Below are 14,349 nucleotides of genomic sequence, written 5' to 3' on the forward strand. Positions count from 1 at the left end.
AATTACTGATCATTGTGCGCTGCTATGTGTGTGTACTGGGAACTGAAGCCAAGTGCTCTCAAGGAGCAGCCAGTGTTCTCAACTGCTGAGCCATCTCTCCAGCCCTAGGTCATACTATTTTGATGCCAGACTCACTATTTACAAATCTTTACATTGTTAGTTATATTAAATTGTTATCTAACTTTGATGATATACTTATGAAAGCTTTTCTTTCTCCAGTTCAACTTCATAAAATGCTTGATTCCAGTACACTTAAGAATTTATATATTCACTTTTGAAATGTAATGCAATTGAGTTCAGTTTGGGTATAAACTTTAAGGTATGAATTTTATTTGGAGGAAAACTATCTAAATGTCCAAATATATACTTTGCCATTGACTAAAAGTTAATCAGGCATCAACCAGCCACAGAGCTAGCTTCTTTTCTTTTTGGATTCCTGCATTGACTTCAATTTGGGCCTCTGAGGTATTCTAATGTATTCAGGAATTCATTGGGAAATATGTTTATTTTAAAATTCAGTATTTCTAAACATTTTCAATTGCCAAAAGAGTTATTTAAATTATGTTGTCCACCATGTTGAGGTAAACCCCAAATATTGTCTAATCCATCTTTTATATAATATCGGCAGAAATCCTCAATAACTTAGGTCAGTGATATGACCTAAGTTGTCTCAATTATTATTTTGTTGAAGGAAATTGCAAGTGTATCTCTGATATTTCCTGGGTCCTAGCTACTTCCTTTTCAACCCATACTCTTTACCCCTGATTCCTGAAGCTCCAGCAACAATGACCAAGTAAGCCAATAAATCATGGCATCTAACTCCACACATGCTGCTGGCTCACTGCTACTCCTTGTGTATTGCACACAGCAGATCTTTGTCATCCTGAAACCCTTAATAGAAGAATGGTGTCTTCTTAAAGGACTCTTTCTATCCTGGTGACCAGTCAAGTAAAGTATGATTTACAGCTGACTTTCCATCAAGATGATGCTCTACGGATGACTTCTGGGAAACTTTTATAAATTCTTTATTTACTTCATTCCTCCAGCCTCAACTTATCCCCAAGACTGTAAACACAATGAAGAAAGAGAAAACTCCTGCCTTACTAATTAGTACAAATAAGCAGAACTGGAAGGATGGATGGATGGATGGAAGGATGGAAGGATGGATTATTCAAAATGCCTTCATTGTTTTCTCAATTCCATTATACAAAGCTTTTGTATTTTATCATGTATTGGTGGTCTGAAAACACCTGGTGAACAGAAGAGATTGACATTTCATTAAGTTCCAGCCACCCTAGAGGTGGGGGTAAGGAGAACAGAGGGGTGTGTGTGCACAGATCGGGGTCCACAGATATTCAGTCTATTTCTACTAATAATACATGCTTTGAAATGAATGGATGGGCTAAAGGGAAAGTGAGTTTTTGAGGCTGAAAAAGAATTATGCACTAATAAGCTGGGATTTCAATTTGGGAAACTTGTAAATGAAATCGGATACCTGTGAATAGACAGATGGCAATCTCTCCAGCACAGTTTTGCTCATTTGCCAAGTCCAAGTCCAGGTGACAATTGTTCTAGCTGTTTTGTTGCTACATAAAAAATGACAGTTTCTGAGAAGCATAAACTATTCCAACTCCATCAGAAATAACCTAGAACTTGGAGTGAAACCACAATCAAATTTGAAAATTCACACGCGATCACTGCCAAAGTCTGCAGAAAGAAACTGTCATTTTTAGAATGAAAAGAGTTCTCTAGAACTATATGCTTACTAAAAATAAAAAAAAAAAGTTTCAGAGCTGCATGTTTAAAATCCCTTATTAAGTTCCTTAACAAGCTGGAGGAGGGCCAGAGTCTATCGTAGTTGGTAAGGAAGGGTCATGCTCCTTGATTAGCATCTTTGAGTTGACCCAGACATGAAATGGCCAGCCCCAGAGCCCACAGGATGTGTGCAGCATCCTGAGGCTAACAGTTTCACCTCCAAATAAACTCACAGGGTCCATACTAAGATATCATTCATGTACACAACTGTAAGTGTGTTCTTGTGGAGAACGTCTTTCTTTTAGGAAATGTCCATCAACTGGAAAACATTAACTCCAATCTGAATAAATAAAACATGCTGTGTATGTCCTATGATGTGCTAGACAAATTAATTTAAAAGAGAATTTGTATTATTTATGCACATCTATGTTTTCTGCTTTGTTCACTGGTAGATTTCTTTTCAAACATGTTTTATATGTCTTCAATTATTGACAGGAACTTTGGTTGGCATATTTTGAAAATAAAATATCTTCATTAAATGAATTCAGTGCTGGCATGGTATACTCAAAGTCTATGCATCTTGAAAAGAAATACTGTTTTTCTTCTCTTTAGCTGTAATGAACTTAGAATAATTAATTTGCTCTTCTGAACATGGACTTCCTCATGGGTAAAGATAGAAAGAAACATCCCTGTATCCCAACAGTATAATTTACATAATCTTATATATGCTGTAGTTCAAATAATTTTATTTCTTTTGTCTCCATTTCTTTGACACACATACACACACACATACGCACACACATTCACACAGAGAGGGATACAGACACACACACACACACACACCATAGAGTTGTTTCCAATTTTTAGACTATTTAAAGATGTTTAAAGTCATGCTTAACAAAACCTTCTTTTCCTCTACTGGTTAAACATTTCAGTATCATATTTATTGTAGCTCTTGTTGCCAATATCAGTTATCATTTCATTCTGAATGAGAGGAAGAACCTTTTTAATAACATGGCATTTAAAGCTCAAAAGGTACCACAACAGAGCTTGTGCTTTAATGAAGCAGCTAAGAACAATAACTTTGTCTTCCCTTTTCCCCTGAAAGCTCCTTAGCATCTCTCTGACATTATACATAATGAGAGGGAGGGTTTCCTCCAACACTTCCATTTACTAATTATTCCATTGCCATTTCCAGGATTTCAACTATTCTCCAGACAAAGCCACATTCTCTGTCTAGACTTCAGTAGAAACAGTTTCTACAGAATGTTCATCAATATATGGCCCCTAGCAAAGACAGCATTGCCAGCATCAACTACAAGCAATAGCAGATTACTTTTGCTTCTAAGATGCAAACAGACAAAAGATGACTCAGGGTCCTACACTGACTCCTGCTGTCACCTCTTCCATTAGGACTGCCAAGGCCATGCAGAGCTATCGGGACTGTCAATCTCTGCTATCCATTTCCATCAGAAGGAATGTGTGCCTGACCAGACAGAGTCTTCTCACTGGAGACCAAGACAGTTCTTACGACTGGAGGGGCACCCAGTGTTAGGAAACTTCTGTAACATCTACAGAATAAATATGCTCCCATAATTTTAACACAAGAAAAAATAAGGAATGTTTAATGAAAATTAAAAAAAAAAACTAAAAAGATTTAACATCCCAAAAAGGACACTATCCAGTGCAAAGCTTAGGATAAATTTGTAATATTTCAGTATCATTAAAATGATTTCTGTAATCTGAAAAAAAAAACATGAAGGTAGATTTGAATCAATCTACAGATTCCTTAGTGGGTTACTATCCTTATATCTTTATTTTTAAATCTATTTTTCCCATTCTCTCTTCCTCTTCTTTTTCCTATTTTGGTTTTTTGGTTCTCTTTTCTTCTTCATTCTCTTCTCTCTCCCTCTATCATCATACTTTTTCTTGAATGAACAGTTAAAAATTCTGAAGAGGCACTTATTATCAAACCACAACTGTCAAAATATCCTATGTAAGAGAAATTTCATTTTCTCTAGGTGACCAAATAAACCAAGTCCAAAGAAAATTAGAAATTAGAAGGACAAATTTAATGTTTTCTCTCAGAAAAAGCAAAACTCAGCTCATTAATCAGCATTTGAACAGTCTGAGATCCCAGAGAATCCAGAAAAAGATGTACGTGAACTAAAAACTAATTTGTTGATGTATCTGAGACATAAACAAATCTGTGGTGAACAGTTAAAGATAGGTTGTCCAAATAAAATAGGAAAAACAAACTATCAATAATAGTAGTCAATAATTGATGGGATTCACTGGGAATAATAATATGTATATCTATGTTGTTTTAAAACACAGTTTTTGTTGGCTATAAGTCAACATGTATGCTACTTGGAATCAAAACCTCAATATAACAAATTAATAACTGGTAATGTCAATATAGAAAAGTTATAAACGACTAATGGACACTTGTGTTTTCTGTGTCCTGTGAAATGTCTATAAGAAGAGCAGACACTGGAAGTTCTGTTGTGAAAGAAACTGGTATACACAGCATGGCAAGCCCCAGCCTCCGAAGGGTCACGTGACATCTCATCACTAAGTTACATGGAAAACACCAATGGCAGCACCCTAGTGTCCATGCGAAAATGACCTCTCCTGTCTACCTCAGAGGGCATTTCAATGACTACAAGAAAGTTCCAGGTGAAGAATCAGGTTCGCATTTAACAACTTTGAATTCCAGTCTCCACCTCCATGAAAATTATGAGAAAGCAAGAGTCACTTTCCAGAATGGGTTGCCACAGCACGCCTCTTCCTGAAAGAGAGAGCGAAAATGAAGTCCCCAGAAAGAACACAGTTCTGTCACACTACTTAAGGTGTAATAAGTTTCTCTTTCCTCGCTTTCTCAGCCACCTATGTCCACAATCTTCCTCCTATTTTGGAAGCAGGAAAAGATAAAGCACCACAATTCTAAACATCAGCTCCTGGGGGTTTGTACAGCAGATACTTGAAGGTATTTGGTTGTGGTTTCTTCATTTAAGAGAAAATGTAACTATTTTCTATGTCTCTTAAAGCTGGAAATAGTTGGTGGATTTTAAACTGCAAGAATCCTGTTGTTTCTTCATGTGTAAATATATTTCATTCCCCCAAAGAATTGAGTCAGCTAAACTGAAAATGAAACATTTAAACCATAGAATAAAAATAGGTAGAGACCCACCTGGCAGCAAGTTGCCACTAAACTGTGGCCTGGGAGCTTCTAAGTGGATTGCCATGGGGCAGAAATATAGACTGTAGAAAGGGAAGAGAGAACATGGTAGACATGGAGACTGAAAGGTCACAGTCATTCTTATGAACCCAGTCTTCCTGTCTACAACCACAGGCACCATGAACTCTCCAAAACCTCTAGTTTCCTGTAATTAACATAATAAAAAATCAGGTCATTTTCCCTGACATAAAATGGTCACTGCTGCACAGACACTCCCTATTGCAAACTCAGCATCAACCCAGTCAATAGTGCTCAAATCTCTTCTGAGTCCATGTAATACTCACCCATAGGAAGTAAAAATATACAAACAAGCAGCCAAGTGTATTTCAAAATGCACACAGCCTGGCTGTAAAGGACTGGTGAGAACTGCTCTCAGAAGCAGAGTTTAAAGAATGAGGAGAAATTCTACAACTCCAATGACCTTTAAGACTCAGAATACAATGAAATCGCATTCTTCATACATTCTCCAAATGTTTGGACAATGGCATAGAAATCAAGTGGACAGTATGTGCAGCCGGGGGTGACAGAGACAGGACTGAATGTCACGAGTGCATCTGAATGCTGAGTGCTTCAAAATACCTATTCAAATAAAATGAGGCCACTGAGGCTGGCAAGAAATTGAATTCTTATAAGAAGCTAAAAGAATCATTATAGAACATTAAGAAAATTATATATCTGGTTAATTTTGGTATCTGAGTTTTTATTTATTTGCAATGCGCAAATAATACAATTATTTTATCAAATTATTTTATCAAAATAATTTTACGAAGTCAAAATATTATAAGAAAACAGAATTTTAAAAAGTATGTTAAGCAATTCTAATTTCAGACTGTATACTTTGATCATATTTACCTCCAGCCCCTCTCTCTAACTTCTCTCAGATCCTCTCCAAACCCCATCTTCATGTTCTCTTTGTTTACTTGTTTGTTTGTTTATGTAATAAATAACTAACTGGTTCCAAGTTGTGCTCCTCATATATTTCCATGTGTGGAGGACCCAGCTGTTGTTCTGTGGTCATCCTACCAGAAACATTAAAGAACTGACTCACCCAGAGACATAAACTTGACTAGCTCCTCAGGCAGAGGTGTGGATTTCCTGAAACCCTCTCCTGTAGAAGACTAAAGAACAAAATCTTTTAAAGTCTTTCCTGGTGACCCCTAAAGAGGTTGAGAACTTCTCTGGATCCTGGTGACACTCTATCTAGTGCTTAGGCTCTTTATTATTGAATTTTGAAAATAGACTGTAGTTCCTCTAAAGTAAGAATCACGTCAGGTCCACATTGGATTAAACCATATAAAAAATGGTAAAAATAGAATTGGAGCTACAGACTGTTGTGAGCTCTCATGTCAGAAGAAGAAATCAGATCTTCTGGAAGAAGAGTGAGTGATCTCACACACCAAGCCATCTCTCCAGCCTTTGTTCATTTGTTTTAAAGGTAAGGAGCGGGGCTGGAGAGATGGCTCAGCGGGTAAAAGCACTGACTGTTCTTCCAAAGGTCATGAGTTCAGATCCCAGCACCCATATGGTGGCTCACAACCATCCGTAAAAAGATCTGACACCCTCTTCTGGTGTACTACAGTGTACTTACTTACATATAATATAATAAATAAATCTTAAAAAAAAAAAAAAAAGAATTCTGCTGCTCATTAAAAAAAAAAAAAAAAAAAAAAAGCTGGGTGGTGGTGGCGCATGCCTTTAATCCCAGCACTTGGGAGGCAGAGGCAGGTGGATTTCTGAGTTCAAGGCCAGCCTGGTCTCCAGACTGAGTTCAAGGACAGCCAGGGCTACACAGAGAAACCCTGTCTTGAAAAAGAAAAAAAAAGTATGTTTATTTAAACATAATCCACACATCAAATGAGATACAAGAAGAAAGGAGGAGTGGCCCCTGGTTCTGGAAAGACTCAGTGAAACAGTATTCGGCAAAACCAGAACAGGGAAGTGGGAAGGGGTGGGAGGGAGGACAGGGGAAGAGAAGGGGGCTTTCGGGGAGTGGGGGGGCTAGAAAAGGGGAAATCATTTGAAATGTAAATAAAAAAATTAAAAAAAATTCATGTTCCATGTTGGAAAAAAAAAGTTAAGGAGCATGGGGACAAGACATGATGCATTAGCTATTTGATGAGTGTCAAACAAGTCACAGAATGAAGCTCTCAGAACTGGAACCAATGGCTCAACTGCTAGGAAAGTGTGGAGTTTTCACTTATTTATTTCATCCTGAATAATTCATACTCTATAAATCAACAGCCCTCTACCCTCTGTAAATATCAATAAAGGGAATGTAACTTTCTTTAGGAGAACAATGTTCTAGGATGACAATGCAGTATAAAGAAAAAAGTAGGGGGCTAGGGAAATGGCTTGGTGTGTGTGCGTGTGGTGGAGGGGTGGTCATAGTACTTGCTAGAAAATATGAAAACCTCAGTTCAAATATCCAGCACCAACAGGAAGAACCAGGCTTGCCTAGGCTTCCTGCAAAGCTGGTGCTTGAAGCTGGAGACAGGCAGATCCCCAGGCCACATTCTGTAGCTCAGCCAACTTATAAGTCCTTTAGTTTCTAAATTGCAAGGATTCCTCCTCCCTCCTTGGACATGTGTGCAAAATCTAACCCTATGCATGGCCCATATGTATCTCTGTTGACTTTGAAACAACAGCCAAAAAAAAGCACATCCATAGATCTTTTGTGTGCCCACACATTTTGGGGATGTAACAAATGCATTGCTTTTTTTTTTATTTTATTTTAAAATAGGATCTACAGAGAAAGCAAATTTTTGCTATGGCAAGATTTTCAAGTTCATCCTCCTGGACACTCATTTCACTGCCTCTCCAACTTTGAGCCAAAGGGGTCAACCAAATATGTATTCTTACCCAGAGGTAGCTTTAGCAGTCCAGCCCTCTAACAGGTAGCCAATGGGAAAGGAACCAAAGTGGAATGATAATGTGAGCTGACACTTTCCCTTTTAATTCCTGCAAGCAGGAACTCCTTCCGGCTAATAGTGGAAATGTTAAGAAGTATAACAAGCAAAAGGGGCAGCACTGAGGTTTGAAATGAGAATCGCAGTGATCTTCCATCTGAAGAAAATGGTCTTGAGGGAATGGTAAAGATCTAACCACTTAAGTAGATAGCTCAGAATCTTGAGCAGGCAGTTCTTCCAGAGTGAGTGAGTGACTTCCCCCCAATGGTGTCCCATTGCTCTTTGTACCACAACCTTCTCTCTACATCATTGATATTTTTTGGTGAAGCACAGAGGAGCCATATTTAATAAAAATAACAGGAATCTTTGGAAGTAAAGAACGAGTGGAGACCAGTTTGCTGAACACTAGCTCTGTCGATTTAACTCACTGAACCATATGGGATGTAAGTATCTAGTGAAAAAGACAGATCTACAATAGTCATGATCTGGGTAGTGTAGAAAGCATTTAAAGCAAAGGAATTAGTTACATGACTTCTAAAAGAGCCACATTTAATTATGTTGCCACTAACATAATTATCCAAGCTTTAATTCCTTAATGTAATACTTGTTATTACATTGGCATCGTTGTTGTTGTGTTTTCCTTAAATTATTATTTGAGATTAAATGATTCCTTCTCAGTGTTTAAAGGTATGAAGAAAGCAAAGTTCTCCAAGCAGAAGACCACACTCTGATGTCAGAATTTTAGGCCTAGACAGCCAGTTCTCTGCACAGGAATCTCATCGTAGGACAGTAAACTCTGGGTCCAGCGTGCCAAAGCCTTGACTTGTGTCCTACGATTATAGAGTATGATAGATCGCTCAGGATATTTCTGCTCTGTTCCTTAGGTTAGTGTGTGCTTTCAGTAGAAGGGGAAATTGAACCACAGAGAGGCTCAGGGAAGACCAACAAGTCTGCCTATGCTTCCATCCTTATCAAAGGTGACACCTTCCTGTAGAGAGGTTGGCAGATCCTTCAAGATTGCAATGATCCCTTTTATCCCCAGTGCCAGTTGCCCCTTTCATTTTTTTTGTCAACAACACTTCCTTTTTGTTCCTCTCCCGCCAATGGGGAAGTATAGCAGAGACACAGACACAATACACCTCTTCATAAGGAAGGCATGAGTGTGTGCCAGATGGGCAGAGGGGATTACAACATGTTTCCTCTCCCATAGTGACTCAATGGAGCTGGTATGAGAACTCATCTTATTCAAGAAGGCAGCTTCCCCTGACAGAATTATGAGTCACAGTTCCTGGGAAGAAAGTACACTTACCAACAACATTTGGGGGAAGGGGATCCGTGGGAGGATACAGTGAACGTCATTCAGAAAGGCAGCACTGTCAGGACCACTGGGCAGGCAAGAGACCTCCCAAACTGGGAAGCCTTAATCTCTCAACAGCAGTAGCATGAACATCTCTCACTTTAACTTCCAGGCATGGTACTTGTCATGCTAATGGGAATTGTTAGTGTGGGTTTAAACACTAGCAACACGAATCGGTCCAGTTGAGGAAAGGTTCCTCTGATGAGATATTTACCCATTTGTTTATCATGAAGGAATTTGTACTATATCTCTTCTATGCATTTATCATTATTCCAAATGTCTGGAAAAATGAAAAGAAAAATAAATAAATCTGTGCTATCAGATTCAGAGAGAGGGAGATGACAAAGGTGAAGTAGAAGGAGACGAGGAAGGAAGAGAGGTTTTAAAGAAGAAGAAAGACAGGGCAAAAGAGGGTAAGGATGGATTGAAGGGCAAATAACAGAGGAGATAAACAATAAAGAGTTAATGGAATATCAGCAGATGATGGGAGATGCTAAGGCAATGCAAGGGGGTAGATGGTGACTAGCAGGGCTACTGTAATTAAAATAGTCAAGGAAAGCCTCTGTAAGAAAATAACATTCAATTAATAATAAGTCAAGTGAAAATAAATTATAGTCCAGGGTTATCGTCAGCATATTTAAGAATCAGTACAGCAAGTCCCTTCCAATCAAATGAGACAGATACAGAATAGATGCTGGTATATTAATGTGGCCCAGCTGTATGCTAGTGCATCCCAGTTGGATAGAAGGCCTGGTTAGAATACAGCCTTTCCTCTGTGAAGTCCCAAAGGGCCAGCAAGTTTAGATATTATCTGTACTTTCAGTTCTACTCTGTCCTAGTTACACCCTGTCTTTAGAGTTATTTTTGGTCTCTAATACAATGCTCTAAGTGGCATAGAAAAACTGAAATGCACCCAGCAAAGATGATCAGGATGGCAGGAGGGCTGAAAATTCATGCCAAGGGAAGAGTTGAAGGCACCGGATGGCAGAACACTGGGGTCACAGTTACATAATGCTGACTTAACACTTCCAAAGGGTTCTCACAGAGAATAGGCACTAAAGCGATGACAGTCAAAGCAGAGCCCATGGTGTTCACAGGAATTTTACATAGGAATCCTATTAAAATTAGGATCCCTGGAGTCCCTGCGTAAAAATTAAAGAGCCAGCGCTTTAGGTATTTTCTTTTTTTTAATAATGAGGCAAAAATCAAAGAAATATATGGAAATGACAGAGACTAATTTCAGTCCCATGGACAAGACTTTTCATAAAAACTCTATGACTCAAAAATGTAACCGCCTGCAATTAGATGCTTAGATAGAGCAAACATGGGTGACACTGAGAAGCAATTCAGAGATGAGAGGCATATAGCCAACTTTTCCTACCTCTGCCTTACATGTGATCCACCATCATGGTGACAATGTTTGGTTATTAAAACTCAAGAAATATCTTGTTTGGCTCCTTATAAAAAAAGCCAATTCTTTGTTACCTATATACATGCAGTTTGATCAAAACTGTCATTTTTGGTTTGTTTGTTTCTTCAGCATCCAAGTGGTCAAAGTTGGGGAAGCAGGATGAACCATCTACCTGCCATTTCCTCCGTAGGACTTGAGAAGAGAATATGGAAAATTTGCCTCGTGGGCATGAGGTTGATGAGACCTCCCTGTGTTTATCAAATCCCTTCCGAAGTTTTCTAGTTCCTCCTATTTCCTAATTCTATGGTTCTTTCAGATAGTTGGCTCTATGCAATGACAGAAGACTGTGGAACAAAACCAACGTTACACTCTTTTAAATTCACTATATACATGATCCTGTATGTTGACTTAATTTCAGTCATTTATATAGCATCACATACTCACCCGAAGCATGAGTCTGCAGGATCCCATAGAAGGACAAACTAATCAAACACCACAGAAGTCTCATCCTGTCAAAATAAATAAAAAAGTAAGGGAAGGTACTTCTTCACTGGAGAGTTCTAATAACAATCACTGCGAATGTGTGCTAACTAAAGGTTAAGAACCATTCCAAGGGTTTTAGAATATTCCCAGGCTTTGCTGTCAGAAACAACAAGTTTGCTAGCTTTTGCTCTTCATTGCCATTTGTATTTAAATCCCCAAATTACAGAGAGATAAGCTCAAACAAGGTTAAATAACCTAACTGAGATCCCTTGACTAGAAAGTGGTCTGGCCATCATTAAATTCCAGCTGAGAGGCTAAAGAACTCTCCACTAATCATTGAACTATAACTGCTACATGAAAAAAAAAAGTTCATCTGGATTGTCTAACCTGGAGTAAAACTTCTAGCAGATGAATTTGACCCTTTTACCCTTCTTTCAGTCCCCTTGTCTCGTCTCAGTGGGAAATATGTTATGATCCAGGTACTGTTCCATCTCAGTGATAAATTGAAAGTCTAGAGATCTTGGATTCAGACATAGTCTGCACTCAACCACACAGAATTTAGATCATTGGGAAATATGGAAACTTCCTGCCCTGATGTTCTTGCTTATCCACTGCAAAGACAAATGACAAGGCAAGAAGCTCCATGGATTTTAGCATTCTAATGATAACCAGAGGATACTGCCAACTAGCAAGGGCCCTGCTCCTATATTTGGTTTACGGTCTTTTATGCAGGAAATTTAACAACTCTGTAATGTACATCTTTTTCTATGCCTCTAGCCCTTCCTGGTCAATGGTAAAATGTCTCCATGGTTATAAATACAGAAATATGGAATGACTCAGAAATTCCTGGCTCATGACTGCCTTCTCATTGATGAAAGCATTCATACAGACATGCATGGAGACATCTGGTAGCTTGACCACATGATACTTTTAGAAAGCAACATAGATAGGATAGCAAAAAACAAAAAACAAAAACAAAAACAAAAACAAACAAACAAAAACCTCATCAAGTACAGGAAACCACATACCTAAAACGTCCAAAATAAATAAATAAATGTGTGATAGATTGAAATAAAACACCAAAATGGCCACTTATAAGAGTACTACATGGAAATAAATTGTATAAATTGGTATTACCCAAACAGCTTCAGGTGTATTGTATATCCTAACCCAAAGTGCAAATTTCTATACCTATCATTTATCTTAACCACAGACAATCAAAAATTTCTAATTCATTCCTTAGGTTATCTATATAAAAATCAGAGGTAAGTTTATCACAAGAGGTATCACATGAAAACATTTTGCTTCAAATATCAAATGTCCTTTCCTAGGACAGATGTAATGCAATCATCAGACCATTGTCTTAGGGGAATTTAGTTGTATCCATCCATCTATCATTCATTCACTCATTCAATAAAATCATGTTGCAGGCTTCAGAGGTAGCCTGTTGGTATAGCACTTCCAAAAGATATGTAATACCCAGGTCCTGAGTCCCAGTACCATCTTCCTCCACAAAATATTTCACATTTTTTATTAATAAGTTACATTCATCTAACTGCAGTAGATTCTCGTAAAAATAATGCAAAGCTTTTGATAAATACTTCTCTACAGTAAGTAAACCCATGAAGATTACTTCAGTGTCTTCAACTATGTATAAAATATATACATGCAGACACAGACTAGAAATAGGACCTATCAGACAGAGGACATAGTAAGTATTAAGCACAGTCTTATGGAAACGTGCAATATGTACCAAAAGAAGAAACTGGAGTACAAAGTAAAATGTGGTAAAAGAAAGCAAGAAATCAATACAACTCAAGATGAGCACATACGAGATTGCTCCCACTAAAGACTCTGCGAAGCTGAAACACGAGGCTTTCACAGGAGAGAGAACTAGTTGGTTATTGAGAATTGAAGCAGAAGGAGAGCATATGGGGAAAAGAAGATCTTGGAGACTAACATTCAAAGATGAAGAAAATAAGAGACATAATATAAAATAGCATAATAGTAATCTAATGATACTTCTGTTTGGCTCAAGTACTGGGTATTAGAAAGAGAACTGTGGATGATTCTGTTGGAAAGCAGAAAGGGCCTGGAAGAGAAGACACTGCTGCCGAGAAAAGCAAGCCAAAGACGTGCAAGCCAACTTACATGGCAGACTAGATAACTGATGCTTTCTGCATGGAGACCTGATACAGTGACATAGGAGTGACTTAGGGAAGCCACTCCACCAGGCACTTAATGGGAGAAAATGGCCACTAAAGTCTGTGTTGGAGTCATTTGGGGTCCTGAATTTGTTGTCATAGTCACTGCTCTCCTGCTACACTTTTGTCATTGACACACTTGCTCAGCATGCGACCTATGTCCTCACCCAAGTCATTAATAAGAGTAATTAATAATTCTGCATCAATCCTTGTCAGCAAGAGCAATAAGATTTTCCACTGCAGATTCAGAGCACAGCAGTTTCAACCCTACTAAAGTATTCTGGTTTTATTAAAGTATTCTGACCTTCCTCATTGCTTTTTTCTATTCACACACACACACACACACAGAGGTGGGCTGGAGGGAGGCTCATACACAGACCTGCACACACATACCTCTTTGGATTTTACAAATTACCTGTTTATAAGTTGTTGTGTTCCTAGGGCAACACGTAGAAGACATTCTAATTAGCATGATTGAGGACCTTAATTGATAGTCCCAAGAGTTACTGGATTATGCACGATGGAGGAGAGTCAGGTCACCAACAGAGAGCTAATCCAGAGATAACCTTTGTTCAAACACAAATCTAGGGTCAACCTTGTCCTGTGATGAATAAAACATCAAGCCGGCAAAGCCGAAATTGGATTGTGCAGCTCGTTCTGACAGTAAAGATACCAAGGTTAGTGAGAGATGGCTGGCTAGCCTGAACGCTCGTGGAGGATGATGGCTCATTTCATACTGACTTGCATTAAGCCTTGGAATTTTTGTCATTGTAAAAGGGAATATACTTTTAATTATTGGTTCTTGGAGGACACTGAGTCAGAGATGGAAAAAGTAGCTCACAGTATCTGAATTACAACTAGCTTTCCATTACTGTGATGGTATCTAGTGGATCCTGTTCTAGGTTCAGATGTGTGTGTGTGTGTGTGTGTGTGTGTGTGTGTAAGAGAGAGAGAGAGAGAGAGAGAGAGAGAGAGAGAGAGAGAGAGAGACA

The 14,349-nt window shown here is 38.4% G+C and overlaps 1 protein-coding gene across 2 annotated transcripts in view; it reads right to left on the reverse strand.

Annotated features, from left to right (window-relative positions):
* The window catches only part of Il1rap (interleukin 1 receptor accessory protein), a 139,473-nt gene that overhangs the window by 81,926 nt on the left and 43,198 nt on the right, over positions 1-14,349 (reverse strand). For both annotated transcript variants that reach the window (XM_052158748.1, XM_052158749.1), the window contains exon 2: positions 11,115-11,179. In XM_052158748.1, coding sequence (XP_052014708.1) covers positions 11,115-11,178 — 64 coding nt within the window. In that variant the 5' untranslated portion in view covers position 11,179. The remainder of the gene's footprint in view (positions 1-11,114; positions 11,180-14,349) is intronic.

The sequence above is a fragment of the Apodemus sylvaticus genome, chromosome 15 (genome assembly GCF_947179515.1).
Source record: "Apodemus sylvaticus chromosome 15, mApoSyl1.1, whole genome shotgun sequence".
Taxonomy (NCBI): domain Eukaryota; kingdom Metazoa; phylum Chordata; class Mammalia; order Rodentia; family Muridae; genus Apodemus; species Apodemus sylvaticus.